This window comes from Capra hircus, chromosome 8 (genome assembly GCF_001704415.2).
Source record: "Capra hircus breed San Clemente chromosome 8, ASM170441v1, whole genome shotgun sequence".
Lineage (NCBI taxonomy): Eukaryota > Metazoa > Chordata > Mammalia > Artiodactyla > Bovidae > Capra > Capra hircus.
The window spans coordinates 7,544,751-7,569,593 of record NC_030815.1 but is presented as its reverse complement, the minus strand read 5'-3'; the positions used below and the strand labels follow the sequence as shown (position 1 = coordinate 7,569,593).

The 24,843-nt window shown below is 51.1% G+C and overlaps 1 protein-coding gene across 2 annotated transcripts in view; it reads left to right on the top strand.

The window, feature by feature from the left end:
* Nucleotides 9,159-24,843, top strand: part of GATA4 (GATA binding protein 4) — a 71,363-nt gene continuing 55,678 nt past the window's right edge. Inside the window, exons 1-2 of one of the 2 annotated variants that reach the window (XM_018051831.1) lie at nucleotides 9,159-11,496; nucleotides 15,063-16,152. In XM_018051831.1, the coding sequence (XP_017907320.1) occupies nucleotides 15,537-16,152 (616 nt within the window). In that variant the 5' untranslated portion in view covers nucleotides 9,159-11,496; nucleotides 15,063-15,536. The remainder of the gene's footprint in view (nucleotides 11,497-15,062; nucleotides 16,153-24,843) is intronic. The other variant, XM_018051832.1, reaches the window with a different exon arrangement.

Genomic DNA, 24,843 nt, shown 5'->3' with positions numbered 1-24,843 from the left:
GGCGCTCCTCCCCCCGGGTGCGCGGCTGGCGGGGGCGGGCTCCGGGCTGGGACCCTGGCGCGGACCGCGGCGGCCGGGCAAGAGCCGAGGCCCGGGCGCGGGGCTGCGGCGTCGGCCCGGGGGAAGCGGCGCGGGCCAGCGGGGGCGGGAAGCCGGGCCACAGCCGGGAGGAAGCCGGGCCGCGCACCGGGCGCCGGGCTGGGGAAGTGCTCCAGCGCCCGCCGCCCCCTCCGCGGAGCCGGACCGGGGCGCGCCGCGGGGCGGGGGCGGCCGGCCGGGGGCTGACCCCGAGCGCCGCAGAGTCTGCGCCCGCCTGCCGCCCCGCGCTCGCCGCCCGCCGCCTCGGGTTACGCGGCGGCTGTCGGCGCGCACCTCATCAATAAGGCCTGACAGGCCGCCGGCTCCGCGGCCATCCATCACCCGCCCGCGCGGCCCGAGGCGCAGGGCACCCCGCGCGGGGGGCGGGCGCTGGCCGGGAGCCGATGGCCCCTCGGGAGAGCGAGGCAGGAAAGTCCAGCGGTCACCGAGGAGCCGGACCGACTCCACGTGGCTCGAAAACAGCCCCGCGCAGCTCGGAAGCAGCGTTTTCTATCCATCAACAAGTATTAGGCTTTATTCCAGTTCTTAATTTCAGAGTCTTATAAGGACATGCTCATTTGTTTTTAAAGAGCCATAAGGGAGCTTAGAAATGATCTAACACAGCCCTCCCATTTCACAGATGAGGAAACTGAGACAGTGGGGAGCGGGCATGCCTGAGGTCACGCAACCTGGTGGCGATGAAAACGACAGCCGAGGTCTCCTGACCCCGGATTCCCAGCCCACGCGCCGGCCACTTGGGCACTGGGCGGGACCCACGACCCACATGCATGATTGTCATCAAATATGTGGAATGAACGAAGTCCTGCGTGTTGTAGGTTCTCGGTGTGCCCGCTAGTGCATGAACTCTACAAGGTCCACACAATCTCTTGCCCCGAAGTCAGATAGCCGCCTGCCTGTGTGTGTGTGTGTGTGTGTGTGTGTGTGTGTGTGTGTGCGCGCGCGCGCGCACGTGCTGAGGTCTAGAAAGAGAAGAGTAAGTGAGGCAAATGTATGGGGGGGGGGACACCTACATATAAAAATAATAGAGTTCCTTGAATTATTTACTTCCTCTTCCCACCTACTTCCCCACTCTCCGCCCCTCCAGGCATTAAGGTGGTTTCTCTTCGAATTTCTCTGTTGCAGCACTTTTCCCTTTGCCTGTTTGCAGGGCTCTTTTTCCTCACTGGTCTGAACCAGTTTGGAGGTGGAGACTTGTGTTCATCCTTAGATCTCCAGTTTGCCTGATGCCTGGCATACAGCAAGCCTTAAATTCATGTTTGCTATGTAAATTGCAACACTTGTAAGGGAATCCAAGTAATACAAGTTCATTGGACACTGAAGCTGAAAGAACTCTCAGATTATGGTGTTTTGTCTCATTTCAGGAGAGACAGAGACTGACTCTTGATTTACTCAAGGTTGCCTGGGGGTAGAATCAAATCTCTCTTGGCCCCTAGAGTTTTTTTCCCCCAGGATATGCTACAGTCACAGGCTCTCCCAGTTGTGGCTTCCTGCATGCTTTTTACTTCCCTTTCCTTCCCACCTTTTGGATCTTCCACTGCCAAATTAGCAAGCTTTCAAAGGGTGGGGAGGAGAATCAGAGAAATCGACAGAGCCAATCTGTTGGCTTTATTTCTAACAGGAAACAGTATTTTGTGGGGTTTTGTTCTGTCTCTGTAGATGGTGGTGTTTTGTGATTGTTGGTGCTATTGGTTTTTTAATTCACGTGAACAGGATGAGATTAAAGCCAAAGACCAATGGGTGTCTGTTAATGTCAGCATTCGTTTGATTGGAGTTAGAAACTGATATCAGCAACTCTTGGAAGGGCTAGAATTGAGTGCACACACACTCACACCACTTTTGTTGAGCGGGAAAGGCATCAGAGCCATCCTATGGTCCAGGTAGTCAGTGGCTTTGGGCTGGCTTGTGATGTCCACTAGACCATGATTTCTGTAGATACAGGTAAAAAGTGTAATTTTATCTGGAATAATGTGCACTTTTTTCTGGTTACTATCTGCCTACATGGTAGCCCTTCCACAGGCAGGTCATGAACTGTAGCTAAGTGTAATGAAAATAGATACGAGAATCAGAGTCAGAACAACTTATCCTGCAGAACTGTTGTGAGGGTTGAATATGATCGTTTACAGAAAAGGTCATGTTTCACCAAATGGAAAGGGAAATATAGTTCTCTTCTTGGGGCCAAACTCATGCTATCAAGGACACACTTTGGCTTACTCTTACCTCATGGGACCAGCCGGAGAAAATCCAGTCTCTGACTGACTAGGTTCTGGCCAGCTGGGTCTCTCCACCCTTCATTTCTTGCCAGCTGGTTGCCTTGGGGAGCAGCAATGTGACTGAAAGTGACTTAGCAATTTCTGAGCTTCTGCTACCTGGTTCCGGGGACTGTCAGGATGAGAGAACAACCACCCTCCTGAAATAATGAGGGCCAAAAGAAGAGATGCAAGGCTGTATTCTGTATATAAATCACTTTTCTGAAGTATCTTAGGTGGGAGTGAAACGTGTACCAGGGATATGAAGTCTCACTAAAGACTGGAGATGTGTGTGTGTGGGGGGGGGGTGTGTGTGGGGGTGTGTGTGTGTGGAGACAGAGAGAACAGGGAGAAGAATTTTATCCTGCCCCAGAAATACTCTTCAACCCCCTGGTTTTTCAAAGATACTTTTTCAAATCCCCTCTTTCTGATTTATTGAGGTAAAACTTATATCCAGTAAATTCACCCTTTTTAGAGTACAGTTTTGTCAAACATACAAATGGTGTAACCACCACCACAATCAAGATATAGACTAGTTCCAACACACCCCCAAATTTCCTCCTCCTTTGCTGTCTGCTCTCCTCTGCTGTCCTGCCCCTGCCAACCTCTCTTCTATCCCTATGGTTTTGCCTTTGTGACAATGTCAGGTAAATGGGCTCATTTAGTCTTTTGAGTTCCACCTCTTTGAGGCAACCCTGGTGCACCTGACATTCTCTCATGTTGCCGGGTGCATTTGTTGTCCATTCCTTTTTGTTCCTGAGTAGTATTCCCTTGCATGGATGTCCCTCTATTTATCTATTTTCCAGTTGAGGATCATTTCTGTGGCTTCCAGTTAGGACAATTATGAATAAAACTGTAAGTTTAAAGATGCCAGCAATCCTCTTTTATAGGTTAAAACACAGCTTACATTGAGCTTGTCTTATCCTGAGGCAGGGTGCAGATAATTCACCTGCTGAACAGCCATGTTCAAGAAGTCTGGGGAGGGGATGTCACAGTATGTGGAGGTGGGGAAGTTGGGAAGGAAGAGAAGAGGAAAGAGAGTTCAGGGCTTTTGAAGAGGAATAAACACCAATTACTCACCTAGAGATGGAGAATTTGATTGCTCTTGTCAAGTAAAGCTGTGTCTTATTCTGTCTGCTCTGAATACTCCATCCCATCCTTACCCCACACCAAGAAGTGTGTGGGCGATGGGAACAGGGCATCTCCAGAGACTTCCTGGGGTAGAGGTGCAAAGATTCTTGCCCTCACAGGGGAACGATTCCAGCCTCTGTGAGTGGTGGTATGAGGTGGGGGCGGGGAGACAGGCTCTGTGTGCAGAGGCTCCTGCCTTAGACTCTCCATCTCCCAGAGCAAAACCCTGCCAACTCTTCCCCATCTAGGTGCTGATTAGTCCATTTCTTCGTTTGGACCCTTGCCTCTCTATTTCCCCCCTTTAGTTTCTGGCCCTTTGGCATCTTGCTGTTGATTAGCACCTCTGCTACAAAGGGCTTGGCCTGTGGAAGAAAGCAGACTTTAAAGGTAAAGTCTTTCAGTCTTTCAGTCAAACAGGCAGATGCAGGAGAATGAATACCAGGGGAGCTGAAACTAGCCGAGAGAATGGACCATCAGGGATCTTCCAGTCTTTCTCTTCACTCAGGTCAAAATACAACAAATACTCTTTGACTGAAATAGGTAGGTCGAGCTGTGTGCGAAGCTCTATGCCTTCCACTTCCTTCTTCTGCTGTTGCAAGAAACCAATAATTTACAAATAATTAATAAATAACCAATACCCTGGCCACCTGATGCCAAGAGCTGACTCACTAGAAAAGACCCTGAAGCTGGGAAAGACTGAGGGCAGGAGGAAAAGGGAATGACAGAGGTCGAGATGGTTGGATGGCATCATTGACTCAATGGACATGAGTCTGAGCAAGCTCTAGGAGATGATGAAGGACAGGGAAGCCTGGCGTGTTGCAGTCCATGGGGTCACAAAGTGTTGGACGCAACTGAGTAACTAAACAACAACAATAAAAAATTATCTCCAAGTGCCCAGGGGTGTGTGAGAGAGGGCAGCCCACTCTCTTCAGGCACCTGCCTGCTGCCATTGAGGAGTGGTGGCCTCTGGTCCATTACAGGGAAGCCCAGGCCTGAGCAGAGAGGCTCCTCCCCCACGTGCAGGATCGCCGGGCTTCCAGCCACCAGCCCCCAGGTCCTCAGCTCAGCCCTGCGGCCTTGGCTCTGGGAGCCGCCTGCCCAGGGCGGAGAGACTTCCAGGGAATGGGGGGCAGGGAGGAGATGCTGTTTTTGCACTTGAGCTTCGCGCTTCCTTGACACTTTCCTGTCTCTCGCTCTGCCGCCATGTCGCGGCGCCTGCCTGGGCGTCTTCTCCAGCTCCGGGTCACCTCGGGATCAGTGGCCCCAGAAAGGGTGCAGGGGGAGGCCTGTGCGGAAACCGGCCCAGGCTGGTGCTGGGAACACCGCGTCTCCGGTGGCCTCACAGGTCCCGATATTCCTGTCGGGGTCTTGGACTGGCAGCTCTCCAGGCGCTGGAACCCCGTCACTACTTCTACCCTCCTGGGAGCAGGGTGCGAGGGGCGGTCGGGGCACGGTTTGGAATTGAAGTCGCCCTGCGGGGTCCCCTCTCCTCCATCCGGCAGCCCTGGCCTTTCGTTCCCAATTCTCTCCTTGGCCTCCCCTCTCCCTGGGGGTCGCACTCTCTATTTCTGTCTCCTGGTCTCTTGACTCCTATCTCTTCTTTCTCGGAGTCTGTGTTTCCCTCTCCTGTCGACACCCCCTCTTTTCCGGGGTCTCGGTTACTCTGTGCCCACCGCCAGTCCTTTCCCAGCTGTTTTTTTCCCTAACACGCCACACAGCCTCTGTATTTGACTTCTTCTCTGTCTTCCTCTCATAGAATGTAAGCTTCCCAGGGAGAATTTTTCTCTATTTTGTTCTATGTTGACTCCCAGCACCACAGAAAGCTCCTGGCACCGAGTAGGTGCTCAATAAAAATAAGATGATTGACTGGATGAATGAGTTGTTTAAGGATGGAACGAATCCCATCCCCCGCTGAGTCTCCAGGGAAGCCCCTCTGGGCTCTCAGGCCAGTCTTTTCTCTGTTCTTTCTGCCTGCTTTCTTTGCTCTCCCCCCTTTCTCAGCTTCCTCTTGTTTCTGTCTCTCTCCATTCCTCCCTCATTTTTTTTTCTTGGTCCTACTAACTGACAGGGTTCCTCCAGCTTTCCAAAATGTAGGGGTCCGGGCCCTCCAACCTCCCTACCGGGAGACAACACACCTGGCTTCGCTTGTCGGCCTTTGTCCCAAGGAGCCTGGCAGCTTCAGTCTCCAGCCGCTGTAGCCTCAACGCCTAACCCGGTTCCCAGCAGAACTCAACCTCTAAAATCCTGACTGCGCCTGGAAATCCCTTCTTCCTACAGACCCCAGAGTCCCTGGTCTCTGGGTTTCCTTAGAGACAGCCTAGATTTTGGTGGGAGATTTGTAGGCAGCCACACAGATAAATACTCCCCAGAGATTCAGAGTGGGCCTTCCTCTCCCCATGTCTGGCCTGGGCCTCAGGGTTCTACTTAGAGAAATGCTGGTGCCTGAGCACCTACTGTGTGCCGGGAGACTCACTCCCTTTTGAGAGAGTGTTCTGTGTTCCAATTCCCAGCAACCCTGAGAGATTCTATTAGCAATTCCTTTTGTAGCTGTAATCATTCAACAAACATTTACTGGGCAGCTACTCTGTGCCAGCCCCTGCTGCCCTTATACATCCTGCATTCTGGCATGTGTGGGGCAGGAAGGGGTGTGTACAAACAACCACAGATAAACGAATTTCTAACTTTGGGGAACAGAAGGCCTAGGGATTAAGCAAATCCAGGGTTTTTTGTATTCCAGGAACACTTATTGTGCTCTTCCGCTGTACTGGGCACAGCCAGTGCTGCAACTTCAATAGTCCCTGACAGAGGAGGAGGGAGGGAGAGTCCACAAGTGAAAGAATGGTGCCCACATCTCCAAGAGACAGCCCAGAGGCGGCAGCTTAGGTCCCGAAGAGTAGGGCCCCTCCAGTCAGCTCAAAGATTCTGCAGGCTCAGGGCAGCCAGGGCAGTGGGTGCCAGAAGCTTCCGCTAGCCCTAGCGACTGTTCCCTTGCCCTCCGGCCCCAACCCTCGCCGACGTCCTCTGTGAGGAAGGGGAGAGGGAGCCAGGCTGGGAGAAGGAAAAGGAGGCATGAGAGGGCGTCAGCCTGGCCGCAAGGCGCCCGGTGCTCCGCGCTCCGCGCCCCGCTGGCGACAAAGCCGGGACTTGCGGGCGCCTGGACCGGGTTTCAGTTCTGGCCTCTGCTGCCCCGGGACCTGAGGATCACTCTCCCCATTCAAAAAACTTTTGGCATCCTTCCCGAAATTAATGAAAACGTAGACTCGTTTTAGCCTTTCTTTCCCGTCCCATGGGCTCTTAGATTATGAGGCAGGAGCTGTTTTATTTAGCCTTGATTTTAATTTTTCAATGTGAGACATATTCAATGAAATTTAGAATATTTGAAAAGCAAAACGAGGGTTTTCAAAAGCGTTTCGTTGTAGAAACTCGATATTAAATAGAATGCTGCTGCTGCTAAGTCGCTTCAGTCGTGTCCGACTCTGTGCGACGCCATAGACGGCAGCCCACCAGGCTCCTCTGTCCCTGGGATGCTCTAGGCAAGAATACTGGAGTGGGTTGCCATTTCCTTCTCCATTAAGTAGACTAGATAAAAGAATTAAGACTCAGAAATCTAAATTCGAGACCTATTTCAGAGAGCACTGGCTTTGCCACCTCCATCAAGGGTCTTAACCGCTCTGGGTCTCTGAGTTCCGGTTTGTTCGAGGACGCGAATATCTCTCCCTCTAGCACGGCGATGCTGTTGTTTCCTCGAAGGAAAAAAAAAAAAAAGGAATTCGAAAGTGTTCTGTAATCTGGAAATGACTCTAAAATATGGTAGGGTGTGCCAAAAACTCTAGTCCTCAGGGCCGGAAGCAGGAGGGAGCGTTTGCGGTCTGTGAGTGAGAGCAGGGCTTCGCCTTGCAACACCGAGTATTTTTACAAGTTTGACAATTAAGAAGCCGAGCTGCCTTCTCCCCGCACGTCTGCCGGCCTCAAGGCTGGCAACTCCTTTCCGGGGTGCAGAGCGCTGTACCCGCAGAAAGGGGGCGAGGGTCTTATGCCCCCCTCCCACCAGGAATCCCCAGTGCCGAGGCGCAGGGCTCAGGAGGGAGCCTAGCTTAGCTCGTCCTGCCTCTTTCCGACCACGGGGACCGGCCCTGCTCCGCACGCTGCTCCTCAGTGCTCCGCTCGCGGAGGGCTGTGCTGCTCTCAGTACGGGTTCCGAGAGTGAGGACCGACTGTCGGAGAGAGAGACGGAATCGCCCGCAGCGCGAGGCCCGGCTGGGGAATTGGAGGGCGGCGAGGGGACTGGAGCAGGCAAACGCTCCAGCGCGGGTCCCTTCGCCCGTCTGCCCGGAGTCCTTGTGCACAGGCTCGCAGAGTATCGTCCACACCTCGGAGGAATTGGTTACACAGGACAAGGGGTGACTTTTCCGGTCCCCTCCCCAGTTCTCTCTCTTTGCGGGTTTCTTGATTAGAAGACTTTGGGGGCCCACTGTTCTTTCAGGCGTCGTTGGTTTTTAGGGCTGGCGGCCGCCGAGGCAGATTTCCGCGGGGTCCCCAACGACTGCACCAGCCAGAACCGAGATTGTGGCACCGCCTTGGGCTCGGCTTAAAGCAAGCCCGCTCCGGTCCCACCAGGAAATCCGGAGAACCCCACACGGAGAGACCCTCGCTGGTGTCACTGTGAATCCCATCGTCCACTGCTTATTAACTTCTTTTTCAGGGAACTAGAGTTCCGATCCCTTTGTCCAACGTGTCCTGCCTACAAACCTGTCTCTAAGGTATGGACCGGCTCAAGTCCCAGAGGTCTTAATGGAGCAAGAAAACGCATCTTATTCTTGTGGCTTGGAAATTTTTTTTTTTAAGCGTAAAGCACATCTTAGTAATTCTTGTTTCTCTAAAAATCTCACCACTTGACTCTTCATTAGATCCAGACTCCTAGTAAAAGAGGTCAAAGGATTTCACAGTATTACATTTTCCTTGCAGACTATGGGAAAGAAAGGTGGAAAGAGGACGTGAATGGGGTTGGGCCATATCCCAGGCCAATTCAGAGCCTTCTCCTTAAAAATAGCCAGGAGTCCGAACCTCCAAGCACAACCGCCCCCCTCCCCCGGCCCCCCTTCCTAGCGGCCTCCTGAACATGGGAGAAGCCTGGGAACTTAGCGGCAGCCGATAAACCTCCTCCAGCCCGCGGGCAAGTGAGGCCTTGAAATGTTCTCTGCTCCTGGCAACGGCGAGCCGGCCCTGGCGGCTCCCGCCTCGCCCAAGGGAGGGAGGGGGCGAGCGAAGGAAGGAGGGAAAAAGAAACACCCTAAAAGAGCGGGCGGCTCGCCAACCACCCTCTGGACTGTCCTTGAGCTGGGGGCCCTTTGGGAAGAAACTTGGGGCTCTGGGCCCAAAGGTGGGAGCACACAGAGTACATCGACACAAAATTCTCGGTCCCAGTAGCCTTCGTAGAAGCAAGGAATCTTTCATGGTCTCTTGGGCTTCAGTACACAGGAGAGCCCGGGGGTTGGGGGTTGGGGGCGGTGAGGCGTGGGGTGGGTGTTGGGGGTGGTAAAGGAGCTCTGTCGCAGGCCTTGCCTGGAGCGGCCCCCTAGTGAATCCCGGCTGCCTCGAAAGGAAGCGCTTAGAAAAAGCAGGCTTTTCCATCAGGGATCTCACTACAGCCACATACAGCAGGGACTGCTAAGTGACCCCTCCATTGCACTGGAGACTGGGGGTGGGGGGAGTGGGGCGAGGCTCGCCGCCGGAACCGGCTAATGCGACCCGCAGCACGCGCCCTCGCGCCGCGGCCGACCCGGCACTATGGAGGTAGCCTGCGTGGGAGCGGCCGTGTCCTTGGCTTTGGGGAGGACGCCCAGATGGCCGCTCCGCCAGATGCTAAGCTCCAAGGTCCAGTCTCCAGGTTCATCCCTTTTCGCCCTCTGGGGGTCGCGAGGACGGGAGGCGGCTCTGAGACTTGGGGCATCGCTGGAGCCACAAATTTCCAGGGAGAAGAGAGATGCCGACGCAGCTTCCTGTTCGGCTGAGCTCAGCCTTTCAACTCCTGAGAAAGCCCTCGTAGGCCCCTGACGCAGGCCTTTTTCTTCGTGGCTTTCTCGCTCACTCCAGTGGGAAGGAGGACCCGTTTCAAAGAGCGCAGGGGCCGTGTACCCTTCTCGGCTGCATCTGAAAGTGCGCTGGTCGGAGTGTCCCCGCGAAAGCGCCTTTTCCCAGGTCCAGCCTCGGGGATCCCCAGGACCCTCCCCCGCCCCCCCCCCCAACCCCGGCTTGAGTTCCCAGGCCTCGGATCTGCAGCGCCAAACTCTGCAAGGCGCTGGCGAGGAGTTGGGGGAAACTGGAGAAGGGACAGACACCTAGCACGCCACCCTCAGCTTCCGGGGTGCGAAGGGACCCGGCGGGCAGCAGCCCAGGGAGCGGCGTCGGTTCATCCAACCACCGCGCAGCCCTTCCGCCCCTCTGCTGGGCACCTCCGTTTTCTCTCTTTCGCCTGAGCCCCTCTAGATCTCCGCACCTTTCGCTCAGGGAAGAGACTTCCCCGCGCAGCCGCGCTCAGTCCTTCCTCCGGGATTTTCCTGAGAATCCCCACGAGTTGGCCACGATCCCTTTGGGGGGTTTCCTTCCAGCCAGCCCCGAATCCTAGCCTGGTTCTCGGCGCCCGGATCGCCCTTGCGCAGGCCGGGAATCCAAGACCGATTACCGACTGCGGAAGCGGGTCTCGCCTTGTACCCTTACTTCGGAGGCGCACAGGTTTTTTGCAGGGAGGTATCCTGGCCCCCTCCCGACCCCTCCAATCTGGCCTGAGAAACCTGCGCTTGGGATAGAAACACGACCTTTGGCGGGTGGGGGGGGTGTTTAACCGAAAGCTTGAGAGCCACCGGCCAGCTGTTATCTGGAGCTGAAGGCTGCGGTAATCGATGGGTTATTTTTACGCGGTAATAGGGCCCTGTGATTGCTCTATTAACCTTTAGACCTGTCTGAGGGACTCTCCGGCTCGCAGCCCCGCTGCGCTGGGGCCTCTAGGCACTGACGCCGACTCCAAACTCAGGCCTGCCACCCTTCTCGCCCGGCTCGGGACGGGGTGCTGAGCCCCTGGAAGAGTCATCTCATCGGAGAAGCCCCGCTGGGTTGCCGAGCTCCCCGAGCCCCTGCCTGCTAAGTCTCTTAGATTAGTGCGGCGGCGCCGCAGGCTTCAGAGGAAACGGAAAAATCGGAAGGCAGGAGGCCGCAGGGGCCGGGAGCTTCGCCAGGAAAGCGTGGACTTTTTGCATAAACACAAAACTGTAGGCAGGAGCCTCACGGACTCCCTGGGCTACTGCGAAGGTAAAAGGGAGGGCGGGTTAGGTCTCCGCGCTCCGATTGAGGAGGCCCATCAAAGTTCGGTGTCTCTTCCACTTACCCGGGATCTTGGACTACGAGGATCCCCACTACCCACTATCACCCGGAGCCTTGCAGCCAGCCGGGGCACTCCCCGGTGACCTAGTGCCCCACACCCGAGCCAGGGTCGCTCCCAAGAGGTCACCTTCCCCTTATCGGCCCCGCCCCTCGCCCACCGCGTCCCTAGCCTCGGCTGGAACCCGACCACCAGGAGGCGTGGGGAGGAGGGACGAGGTGGAAGGCAGGGGAGGTCTCATTAATAAAGCTGATCCAGGGCAAAACCGCAAAATCGAATCGACCTCAAGCAGGGCGTGAGGTGGGGTGAAGCCCCGCGCCCGGGCGGAAGCACTTTGCCGTTTTCCGAGGAGATCCCAGAGCCTGGACTTTGCCTGCTGGGGGAGTTTTTTTGAACAGCCCCGCAGCCCGGCGCCCGGTGGAGGTGCAGCCGCCTGGTCGCACTCTCCGCCCCCTTCCCTTGCACGTGACTCCCGCGGGCCAGTCAACGCCGGCGAGCCGGGCGCAGGGGCCAGGGGCTCCGCGCCGCGAGCCGGGGGACTCCGCGGCGGCCGGCGGGGAGGCTGCGGGAGCTCTGCCGCCGCCTAAGCTGCCGCGGCGCCCGGGGGAGCGCGCGCTGGCCTCCAGGAAGCTCGAGCCCCGGCAGGTACGGCTTTTCCCATCCCTCTCCCGGCTCTTTCTCCCTAGTCGCGGAACCCCGATCTCCTCCGTGCGGGCTTGCCTGGGAGTAGAGAGAGGTAACTAGCGAGTGGAAAGGAGACGTCGGTCATCCCGGGTCCCTAACCTTGCCCACAGCCGGCTTTCCTTTGGCTTAACAGTTTCTTTAAAGCTAAGTGAGATTTAGGGGGAAAGTGGAGAGGGATCTTCTACGGGCTTCTGGATTCTTTCTGTGTGAACTTGGACGTTTTAAATCCCCGCCCCTCGTGCGGATTTCCCAGCCCTTGGCTGCACCTCGCAGGACTGGGCCTTGGTGGCGATGATGGCCGTGAGAAATCATCCTGACCAACTGACGCGGGACCGGCCGCCCAGCGGCTCGAAAACGGAGAGACTCAGACGGAGGACTGTCGCCCATGGGCGACAGAGTGGCGGTGGGAGGCAGCGCAGCTGGGCCTCAGGGCCCCGGGGAGGCGCTCAGAAGTCGGGAATGGCTGCGGAGCACCCGCTCTTTCTGTGCCTCCCAGTCTTCCCATCCGGGGTCCAGGGAACTAAACGCCCCTCACGCAGCTAGCAACCCCACCCACCCACAGTGCTTCTGGCTGAGATTAGCTGGGGTGGGCGGGGGGTAGGGAAGGGCGGGAACCCGGCGGAGAGCAGCGATGTCCCTCAACTGGCCAGGGCTAGCTACCCCGTCCACGAAATTCTGTCGCTTGACCTTGGGCTGGGGGGTCATCTAGGGGATCAGAGGATGCCCAGGTGGTGAGCTGCCACCAGGCGGAGAAAACGAGGGGCCTTGGGGTTGGTCGCAGAGGGTGGGGAGGGACCCAGGGCTCGTGGGAGTCCAGGCCAGCGCTGCCGGGAAGGTTGGGGAAGCGCCTCGAGGAAGTATTTCCTGTGTTTCTCAGAAAAGGAACTGCAGCCTAGAGCAGGTTAGAGGGTTAAACGAGAGAAAGTTTTTATTAGGGTGACGGGGTGATCCCCACCCATCCACCCCCACTTCTGGATCTCCACGTCCCACTCCGCGATCAGGTTCGTTAATTGCCGGCTAGTGTTCGGGTGTGACAGTTTTCTAGGCAGCAGGCCGCGGGTGAAGGCGCCAGCAGAACCGAAGGAGCAGGAGTGACTGTAAATGGACGGGAACGTTAGGGCGCTCTCCATCCTCCCGCTGGCAGAAATTTATCAGAAAGGGGCTGTGCCCTAACTCAGGAAGGAAAAAAGCATTCCTGTCCGGCCTGTGAATCGGAGGTGAACTGGGATGAGTGATCAGGGGGAGAGGGGAAAACTGGGCGCAAGTCCGAATCTCCAGAGGCCAGACCTTTTCTGCCATTCTCGGGCGTTCTGTCTGTATCATCTCTGGGTGGCCTGCGCCGGAGTCTCAATTACAGAAACGAGCAACAGTCTTTTACAGGGAGTAGTTAATTTCTTGTCTTAACAGAAAGGTCTCTCGTGGTATTTTCTCCACCTTCTATTGTTCAGTAATCCAACTCTTAGGTAATGTATCAGCCATTTTAAAAAGGCAGAGAATGCAGTAAAGACAAGTTAGACTTATGGCATTTTCATCGTTTACATTTTAAAGCTTGTTAAGTTAGCATCTGTATGTATATTGGAAATTGGATTACAAAATTATAAATCTTCCTTTCCTGCAACTATGTGAGAAAAGAAATGTATAACATTTGTTTTAGAACTGAGGGGAGTATTCCAGAAAAATTCAATGAAATAGGTCAACTATTGGATTTTAAAATTAAATACTGAATATTTTATTAAGGTAAATCTGTGTAATTTACTTATTGAAGCCTAGGTATTTCTTTAGGTATTAATTTTTTTGTGTTCATTTTTGAAGGGGAAAGTTGATGATTTCAGGTCAAATTTTTTAATATCCATCCTCTAACTAAACTTATTGGAAGGAAATGTTCACCAAACCAATAATTTATCGGAGTTTTGAAAGCAAATAATAAACCATTTAAGAGTTAACATATGACTATATAATATAGTGCTATCCAGTTATTATTAGTGATGTTGTAAAAGTGATGAAAAGCATTATATATGATATTAGAAATTCCATTTCCAGAACTTTTACTGGAATAAAGATGCCCCATTTATTATAGTACATAATACATCAGAAGAACTTTCTTTTGATACATTAGAAATTTGTAATAGTAATAATAGCCGAGTATATAGAATTTGTAATCCTCACAGTGACCCTACAAGATAATTACCTTTAATATTTGAATTTTTGCAAATGAAGAAACTGAAGCAATGGGGGTTAAGGAATGTGTCTACAGTCATTCATTTGGTAAGTGGCAGAGCCTGGATCTAGTACATAAGTCAGTTAATAACTCTCTAAGTTTGCTATTGCAATAACTGACTCGCTGCATTTTCTTAAGGAGAAAGGTGGGCATGGACTGGACAAACTTAAACTCTGGAGTCCTTCAGATCTCGTCCCCCACCTCTTTTAATTGTACTTTGATCTTAGAGGAGTTTTAAAACTTTTGGATGCTTCAGTTCTGCCTTTTGTAAAACGAGGAGAGAAACTTCTACTTAGTGGAATTGTAAAGAAAATGACCTGGAACCAAGCAGGTGCTTCAGAACGGAGCATGCTTAGTTTTTACCAGAAAAATTGCCTGGTGAAATCAAACACAGGATGCAAAGAAATAATCAAGTCCTACAAACTGTTTCTGTCCCCCCAAGCAGTCTCGTTGGTGTTCTGATTCTATACATGGCTGGACCTGTGATTCCATGTGAAAAACCCACTCAATGAAATGGAGATCCAGTGAGTTCTGTAGTTCCGTAAAGTGATTGTACATTTCTCTCACTTTTCTCATCTTAGTATCCAGTCTGCAAAATCTCCAAAATAAAACTATTTGTAAGAAATGTGTATCTTGTCTAATTTGATGTCCACATTGTATAGTTGTATAGATAAGAGTTCACAAACCTTTTCACTGAGATTTACCAGACGCTGTGTTCATTTATAAATATTTAGAATCTGCCTCTAGTTTAAAAGCAAAAAAAAAAAAAAAAAAGCCCAAACAAACAAAAAAGATTGCAAACAAAATTTTCTTAGGTTGCTGGGGTTTTTTATTTTATAAAGTTTGTCCTTGTCTTCCACGGACAATCTAAAGTTCTTTCACAGTCAGGATCAGTTGGGGATAGGTGGGGGAAGAAAAGAGTTGGGGAGAGATTTCTTAGATTTCTAGGTTCTTCGTGGAAACCCAAAACCCTTGGTCTTTTAAAATACTGTGATAAGAATATGCTAGAAATAAGGCAAAATTAAAGTCCTTCCTGACAAGCACTACAAAAAAGAAAAACGCTGATCAAGATCACAACCAGTAATTTACACGTCCAATAACTGCAGAGCCCTACGTCTCGAAGGCGCCCCTCCCCGAGGCTTCCTTGCAGCAGTCAGACCCCAGGGGCCTCTGCAGATCAGCTTTCCGAGGAGCTGGGCCCCTGAGAGTGGCGATATTGTTTGTAGGGCGAGAGAAGCAACCAAGCTTAGGGGAAATGGGCCCTGAAAGCACTGGATGACCTTGTTTCCCTCTGTCGTTCTCTCTTTAGACGCGGCTACATCTCGGAGGAAAGGAGCCGGCCCGGGCCTCAGCCTTGGAGCCAGCCTACCGCACCCTGTGCCCGAGGCCCGGGGGTTCTGACGACGGGCCGGCCCGCGTCGCCCTGCAGGAGCTCCGCGCCCCGGCGCCACCCCGCGCCTTCGGATCCTGTAGGACCTTTAGTGGACTCGCCCCCCACCTCTCAGCTCCACCACCAAGGGGAACAACCGCAAATTCAATCTGGGATTTTCCTGAGTAAACCAGAATCTCAGTCTTTTTGCTCAACGCTGGATTTAATATGTATATAATTTTGAAGGAGTTGTGTTTGTTTTTAACCTTTGATTTTTGATCTTCGGTTTTTTTGACAGCCCCTCCCCCGTACGTTATTCGCCTTTTTTTTTTTTTTAATTTTTGTGTTACTATTTTGTCTCCCTGCATTACTGCTTGGCCCGAGGACTCGGACGCTGCGAGCGCGCGCGGGGCGATGTACCAGAGCCTGGCCATGGCCGCCAACCACGGGCCCCCTCCCGGGCCCTACGAGGCGGGCGGCCCGGGTGCCTTCATGCACGGCGCGGGCGCCGCGTCCTCGCCTGTCTACGTGCCCACGCCGCGGGTGCCCTCCTCGGTGCTCGGCCTGTCCTACCTCCAGGGCGGAGGCGGGGGCGCGGCCTCCGGGGCCGCCTCGGGCGGCAGCTCGGGAGCCGCGCCGTCGGGCGCGGGGCCCGGGACGCAGCAAGGCAGCCCAGGCTGGAGCCAGGCGGGCGCCGAGGGAGCCGCCTACACCCCGCCGCCCGTGTCGCCGCGCTTCTCCTTCCCGGGCACCACTGGGTCCCTGGCCGCCGCCGCCGCCGCCGCCGCGGCCCGGGAAGCCGCGGCCTACAGCAGTGGCGGCGGGGCTGCCGGCGCGGGCCTGGCGGGCCGCGAGCAGTACGGGCGAGCCGGCTTCGCGGGCTCCTACTCCAGCCCCTACCCCGCCTACATGGCCGACGTGGGCGCGTCCTGGGCCGCGGCCGCCGCCGCCTCCGCCGGACCCTTCGACAGCCCGGTCCTGCACAGCCTGCCCGGCCGAGCCAACCCCGCCGCGCGACACCCCAATCTCGGTGAGTGCTGCTTGCCGAGTGCGAGTGCCCGGGGCCGGAACAGAGGCAGCCCGGAGCCCTGTTTGGGGCTTTTAATTTTCACAAATATGTGGGGGTAAGGGCAGAAGATAGAAGGGATGCGTGAATTTCCAAGGAAAGCAGACCGGGAGACCGAACCCGGCGGCCAGGGTGATGGTGGCGGTGAAGGCCACAGCTCCAAGGAGCCCAGATTCTGCTCAGTGAGATTGGGCCTGCCCTCTACATCCTATGAGCGGGAGAGGCGACTGCAGGGTGGCGGGGCTGGGGGAGCCCTTCGCGCGGCCCCAGACGTAGGATGGGTCTGGGCCAACATGCACCCAGGCAGCGCCCATTTTTGGGTGACTGGGGAGGCCGCCGGGCGCCCCTGGTGTACAGCCGAGACCACCTCCTCACCTCCTCTCCGTCCTCCGCAGGGAACTCATTCCATGGCTTGGGCCCAACATCTTCTGGCCCCATATGGCGGCTCAGCTGGAGGATCCCTCTGGGCGGTAGATTTTCCTGTTGGGTATTTCACACCGGGAACAAATGAGGGACCCTAGCAATGGAGAGGGCTTCCCTGGTGGCTCAGACAGTAAAGAATCCGCCTGCAATGAGTAAGACCTGGGTTTGATCCCTGGGTTGGGAAGATGCCCTGGAGGAGGGCATGGCAAGCCACTCCAGTATTCTTGCCTGGAGAACCTTCATGGACAGAGGAGCCTGGTGGGCTACAGTCCATGGGGTCCCAAAGAGTCAGACAGGACTGAGTGGCTAAGCACAGCAGTGGAGATGGGTTCAGTTGGGACCAGTGCCAGGGGTGTGTCTCTGGGTCATATCTCAGGGCCAGAGCATATTGTGACCTTGGGCTGGTCGGCCAGACCCAGGTGGCCAGGGCTGCATTAGAAGCACTCCCCAGGTAGGTGTCCTGGCACAGAGGTGCTTCTTTCTAATGCCCACCTGTGGGGACTGTGGCGCAGGTCCACGTGTTCAGCCTCCTCCTGTCCCTAGCGCTGGGGTTAGAAGTTATAATTGTAACAGGCACAATGTTATAGTTCCTTTGAATGTCAGACCTGAGAAGGACAGCATGCGTGTACCCCTTGGCCTGATTTACAGATGAACAAAATGAAGTCCCAGGAAGGGCTTCCGTGCTGAGAGGAAAAGAAAGTGGCACCATTAATTCAGAATTCAAATGTCCTTTGGTCCTGTGGGATTTCAGGAAGGGACAGAATCAGGTTTGGATGGAAGTGGCTTTAGAGGAGGAGGGGAAGCCCAGACTTGAGAAATAACGCTAATATTTATTGACTGCCTACCAAGTGCTAAATCCTTTCTCATTTGTTCTCACTTTGAAGAGGAAAGCTTTGTCCCTCCCAGGTTTCCAGTCTCGGGCTGGCTCCAAGAAGGATCCAGGCTTTGAAGGTTTTTAAATTATTCTCTGACCCTGGGTGGCCTAGGAAGGTCCTTAGGGGTGTCGGTGGGACCAAATACACATCTTAGGTAAACTGATTAACTGTGGATGTGGCGCCCAGGTTCCCCCTCCCCCTCATGGGGGAGCCAGACGGCACACCCCCCCACCATCCGCAGGGAGGAGGACCCCCCTCCCCCAGGCTGCTAACCTCTGGGAGGACCTCGAGAGATAGCTGGACAGCATCTCCATACAATGGCAGTTGGAGGTGGGCGTACTAGGGGTGGGGCCCTCAGTCCTCCTGTTCTTGGAACTCTCCTGAGTTCTCTCTAGAACTCACTCTAGAACTTCCATTTTAAAATAGGAATGGTTCACAAAATTTTACTTCTTTTAACTTGGGAGTGGGCTAGGGAGATTGCTTCCTAAACTCCTGTAATCCTGGACTAGAGGAAGAAAGAGAAGTCTGAAATCCAAAGATGGGGGACTGTTCGTGGTCATGAGAGTTACAGCCGCAGCAATGTTAAAAAAAAATTTAAAAAGTACCATTTGAGACGTGCACTCAGTGAGTATTTAGATTAAAAAACGTAACCCCTACCAGGCAGGAGGGGATTGGAGTCAGTAAAGTTCCCCGCATTCCAGTGTCAGCAAGCTGACCTTTAAGGATGGCATCCTTGCTGAGAAGTGTGGTGTTGCTGAGAAGTGTGCTCTGTTCTGGGTCCTCCTAGTTCAGCAAGTCCCACCTGAAGACAGCCGTTGGGTCTGGCCAAGCGGTTGGATTTTCTCTTCTGTGCACAGCCAAGTGTTCTAAGTGGTCAGGTTATGAAAGGTTCCGTGTTATCTACGTGAGGGGAGGAGGCATGTTGAGTTTGTCGGCATTCACGTCTCCAGTATGTTCTCCAGTGGCACTCATATCAAAGCCAGTTAAAAGCAGCATATGTGCGTGTGCTTTTTACATGTTCCTCCCGTCACATGAGCCCTCTTGTAAATGCCTCACAGCTTTATCAAGGACCATCGCTGGCATGTTAACTGATGCTGAGTGGTAGAAGGATGAAGATGATTCTGTATTTTTTGTGGGCTTGCTGTGTGGAATGAACACCAGGTCCTAAGACCCAGTGAAGGGCTTCCCTGGTAGCCCAGCAGTAGAGAAGCTGTCTGCCAATGAAGGAGACACAGGTTCAATCCTTGGGTGGAAAAGATTCCCTGGAGAAGGGAATGGCAACCCACTCCAGTATTCTCGCCTGGGAAATCCAATGGACAGAGGAGCCTGGTGGGCAACAGCAGCACCTAAGACTCAGTACGGCGTGGGGGTGTGACAGCAGCAGGCCTGGATTCGAGTCCAGGTGCCCCTGTGATCTCGGGCAAGGTACTTACCTCTCTAAGTCTCCTCTCTTTTTCTGTAAAGTGAGATGATTGTAACTACTTTTAATGTTGTCTTAAAGTAGAAAAATACTGTAGTGTTTGTGAACTACTTGGCTTTGGCATCTCAGAAATGATGGCTATTTTATTAAACAGTCCCTTGCTATCAATGCAGAGTGACCAGTTCTGATTTTCTAAAGACTGGGTTTTGTTTTTTTTTTTAAGGATTGGTAATGTTTCATGCTAAACCTAGGAGAGGCCCCAACAAATGGGGATGGCTGATCACCCTAAAGACACGTGAAGGCCAGTGAGTGCCTCAGCAGGGAGCTATGGCCGTGAACTGATAGCAGAGGAGAGGTGGCAGAGGCGTGCCTCCCTGCCGTCTAGGAGCCTGGGAGCCTCACCAGGGTGGTACTGTCTGCACTTGGCACTGAAGGGTAAATAGAACTTTACCAGGAGAAGTGCCTGCAATTTGAAAAAAAAAAGATTAAGAAAACATATGCCCTCATTTACAAGTCACATCGCCTGGTACCATGAAATAATGCAACCCAGTTTGGTTTTTGTTTAAATAATATATTTGTCACTATAGGTAAAACCACACAGACTAACTCACCCTTCACTCAGAAACTGTTTTTAATTTCAGTGAGGAGAAAGAAGCAAATACTTTTATTTTCTATGAAGTATTAAGTGTTAATATTAACAATAGTTCACATCTTGCCAGAGTTCTTTTTTTTTTTTTTTTTTTGGTTATTGGAATAAGGGAAAACCCAAAGTAATAAAAAGCAAACAAGGGCCTTTGTAGAGCTCTGGACTTCGGGTGGAAGGAATTACTCTGCCTTGACTGCAACGTATATAAACGTTAATTCATTCCAAGTTCAATATGTGCGTGACACACCATTGAATTCGTGAATTAGGCTGCACTAATGGAATTATGTGACCTTACTGAGGCCAGGTACAGGGTGTCACTCATGTTTAAGTGCCTGGCAGAGGCTGTTCACTTAGCAAATATTTCAGTGGAAATCCAAGAGGGAGTTGCCACAGTCCTCTGCCCGGGACAAACCACACACTTTGGCTGCTGAAGAGGCCAACTGGAGGGCCATGGGGAGGAGTAAGTCAGGTGGGAGAGGGTTCCGGAAACCTTGGGAAACCACTGAAACAGTTTCGGGGGAAGAAGTCACAGGGTGGGTAAGAGAAGGTAAGACAGAGAGAGAGTGACTGTGTACAGGTATCTAAAACCCAAGAGCCTATGGCCTTTAAGAACTTCTCTCGAGGTCCGTTGGTCCAGACTCTGAACTTCCATTGCAGAGGGCATAGGTTTGATACCTGGTCAGGGAATAAGATCCCACACGACACACAACCTGGCCAGAAGGTTTAAAACAAAATATCTGTGGCCTTTAAACGTGTTGCTCTATGTGAGCAGATACTAACTAGGCTTGAGAAGAACACTTTCACACATGAGGTTGTAGTTGTTGAAATGGAATGTGGATGCTGAAAGTTCTTAAGGATACACTGCGTGACCATCTACCCGTGGAGCTGTGTTCAAGGGCTCAGGTCCACGTAGGGGTGCATGTGAGTTAGCTGTGCAGGATGATATAGCTGTCTCCTTGTAGAGAACCCACTCGCAGCTGTTAAGTAGGCATATCCATTTGTCAGAACTCATGGACGTGTACTAATAGAGTGGGAGCATTGAGAATTCCCTGGTGGTCCAGTGGTTAGGACCCCGTACTTTCACTGCCAGAGTGTGTGGCTTCAGTCCCTGGTCGGGGAACTAAGATCCTGCAAGCTGTGAGGCCTTGAATGAAAAATTAAGTAAAATGGGAGTATTTCATTGTGTGTACATTACACCACAATAAAGTTGATTTTTGTACCAATTAATGCTTGTAAATACTTAAGGCTGAAAAGGAAACTGGAAATTATATGTAAATATATCTTAAAGAAAATAACATTGTGATAGATGTTACTGGAAAGCTATGGAAATATATTTTATGATGAAATAATAATTATTTTGTGTAATAGACAAATAAGTGATTGTATTTTTAAAGGATCTTAACAATTTAGAATCATTTTAAGCGTTGATTTAAAAAAGTAGCAATACAACAAAATGCATGTATAACATGTTAGCCAGAGGTTTCTTTGAAAGCTTTGTCTTATTCGCTGTATTCTAAGAGTTTGCTTATGGTGTAGGTGACCAACCTACACCATAAACAAACTCTTGGAATCTTTTGGTAACTGCTTATCAACAAAGCCAGTTGCTTTCTGAGCCAGTTCATTTATGTAGGGAGCTTTGTGAGATAGACTCGTGAGTAGCTTGTTTGGCTAGAGAGTGATTCGTCAGTCTTTGAGAAACCAAAGTTGTTTAACTTTCCGGTGACCACCTGAGTAGGTCAGTCAGAGCTGGGGCTGGACTGTGGTGCTGGCTGGGGAACCAATTAAATGGGGACGGTGTGTGGGGGGAGCCGGGGTGTGTCACCTGCCCAATTGTGTCCCGTCGAAAGGTCAAGCCGCATTTGCTAGGTACTTTCTAAGCACTCAGGTAGAATGATGCACGGGAGATGGTTTTAGATAACACTTTCTTTGGTATCCCTCCCTATTTTTTTTTTTTAACCTTAAATGAGCTAAGAAAACAAACATACTCTGAGGTAGGGAAACAGGAACTCTGATACCTGTGGATAGAAGTGAAAATTGGTACAACCTTTATGGAGAGCCCTTTGTGATGTCTGACAAATTACAAAACTGATACCCTTGACCTGGAAATTTAACTTCTAGGAATTGATTCTGCAAATATAAGGGCATGTGTTAGTTGCAGCGCTGTTTGTCATTGGAAACAATTATTCCAACCAAAATCGGAAATAATCTAAATGTGCATTATTAGGGGACTGTTTACCTGCATATGGTGCATACAAACAATAGGATATCTTGTCAGCGTGAAAATTTAGGAAGTTCAAAAAAATTGACAGTTGAGAAAAAAAAAGAATTGATATTCTTTGAATATGCAAAAAGCGGTCCAGAAAAAGTTAGAAAGTTCATTATGCAACGAACTTAGAATAATCTTGGAATCCTCTCCAAGACATTTATAAGTGCAGGATGTGTATTTGTATTTTTTAAAAAAAGGACAAGAAAATATTATGTATGTTTGAAAATGTTTAATTCCTCTTTGGAGCTATTCACAAGGGATTTGTAACAATGCTTGCCCGTTGGGATGGGGGGTGAGGGGAAAAGGACTTTCACCATATATGCTTTGGAACTTTTTGAGTTTTTAACCATCCTAACCGTTTTTCATTGTCATTTTTGTGCTTCTTTATTAACCCATTAAATAACAAGAAAATACATTTAACATCTAGGGAGGTTAAAGTGAAAGTTTATTTGTTTTGTTTTTTACCATTTTGTTGTTGTTCAGTGGCTAGGTCATGTCTCTTTCCGACCCCATGGACTGGAGCACACCAGGCTCCTCTATCCTCCACTGTCTCCCCAAATTTGCTCAAATTCATGTGCATTGAGTCGGTGATGCTATCTAACCATCTCATCCTGTCGCCCCTTCTCATGCCCTCAGTCTTCCCCAGCATCAGGGTCTTTTCCAATGAGTCGGCTCTTCACATCACGTGGTCAAAGTATTGGAGCTTCAGCTTCAGCAACAGTCCTTCCAATGAGTATTCAGAGTTGATTTCCTTTACCATCTGAATCATTTTTAAGTGTACAGTTCAGCAGTGTTGTTGTGTGTGAATGCTCAGTCATGTCCAACTCTTTGTGACCCCATGGACTTCAACCCACCAGGCTCCTCTGTCTATGGAAGTTCCCAGGCAAGAATACGAGGGTGAATTGCCATTTCTTCCTCCAGGGGATCTTCGGAACCCAGGGTTTGAACCCGCATCTCCTACACTGACAGGTGGATTCTTTACCACTGAGCCACGTGGAAAGCCTAAGTTGTTTTTAGATTGTTGTAAAACAGATTTTCAGAATTTTTTTTTTGTCTTGCAAAACTGAAACTCTATACCCATTAAACAGCAGCTCCAAATTTCACCTCCCTACCAGCCGTTGGTAACTGCCTTTTTGTCTCCATGATTTTGACTACTTTAGATCCCTCATGTAAGTGGAAATCAAACAGTATTCATCTTTGTGTGACTGGCTAACTTCACTTATGGTCTTCCCTGGCGGCTCAGCGGTAAAGAATCCTCCTGTAACGCAGGAGATGTGGGTTTCGATCCCTGGAGAAGGGAATGGCTACCCACTCCAGTATTCTTGCCTGGAAAATCCCATGGCAGGTTATAAAATCTATGGGATCACAAAGAGTTGAACCCTGGGTAACTAATAACAGCAACAAGGGAATGTCCTCCAGTTTCACCCATGTTGTAGCCTGTGATAATTTCCTTTCTTTTTAATGCTGAACAACATTCTATTGTATGTGCTGTGTTTTGTTTTTTCATCTGTCAGGGACACAAGTAGTCTCCTCCTCTTGACTTGTGAATAGTGCTGCTGTGGATATGGGTATACACGTGGAACCTTTTTAATTTTGAGTCATATGACTATATTACCAGTTTAAAAAAACATGAAACCAGTTAAAATTTTAAAGACACATAAGTATTCATGAATTAACTTCCTGAAAGTCTCCTTTCTTTAAAAAAAAAATAGGGTTCTATATTTAGAGTTTATGGATGCACAGGAAAAGCACTTTAAAACATAAATTGTTGTTTATTGAATGTGGCTTTTGATTTTTGCTTATCCAATAGGAGATTGCTTTACTGAGGGGTCCAAAAATCCTTATCTGACCCTCAGTAATGTCTTCTGGAAGCAGATCTCAGCCTGCAGTTGTCAGATGCCACTCCCCAGCCCCCGCGACTGACGTGACTTCCTAAGATGCCCTCACTGGTACATACACTGGCCACCATTCTTGGTGTGGGTACTTCTCACGCAGATTATATGGGGCTAGAACCAGAAAAACTAATAACCCAGGGCAGTGATGGGATTGTGTTAGAAAACCAAATTACCTTCCTCCAGGGCAAGGTAAGTAAGTCTTTTAACCACTTCTTTTCAGCCTGTCCTTTTAAGACCTTTAAGGTGTACTGAACTGAGAGCTGAAGCAGGTTGCAAATGTTGTTGCTTCTGTTTGCTTAAGAAAGAGAAAGGACCCCTGGTTTTCCCACTGCTTTGCTCTAGAAGTGGGCAATTCTTCCAGGTCCCGGGATACTGCTGTTTTCAGATCTTGAAGGGGCCTTTTTGACATCCGAAAGTACTAGTCTGCTGGTGACTTCTTTGACCTGCAGTCCTGCAAAAGTTGCAGGTGATAAGTCTCTCTCATGGCTTGGAAAGTGTCACTCTGTTATATTGCCCCGCCATGGCCCATGAAGTGGTCTCAGGTAACACTCTCCAGGCAGGATTATTTAAATGTTTTATTGGCTAATGAAACTAGTCTTCTGTTTAGAGCTGTTCTGTTTCTTTCTAAAGAACGTAAGGGAAGATAATATGAGTGGGGTTATAATAAGAGTAACCTCTGAAGTATTTTAATTTATACAAAAGAAGTTTACAAGTTTGGGTACATCAATGTTTTGAAACCAGCTAACAACATTTTAGGGATAGGAACCTGTATCTTGTAATACACACAAACACACACAGTGCCTGTATCATGCATATGGGGCTTCCCTTGTAGCTCAGCTGGTAAAGAATCCACCTGTAATGAAGGAGACCCCGGTTCGATCCCTGGGTTGGGAAGATCCCCTGGAAGCAGACATGACAACCCACTCCAGTATTCTTGCCTGGAGAATCCCCATGGACAGAGGAGCCTTTCCATGGGGTTGCAAAGAGTTGGACATGATTGAGTGACTAAGCACAGCACACAGCACGTCGTGCACATATGGAAGTAAGCTGAATCCATTCCATGAGGAAGTTGTCAGGTCAGAGGGACTTGTAAGTTCTTCTTGAGAATTAGATACTGTGATCTCCATTTT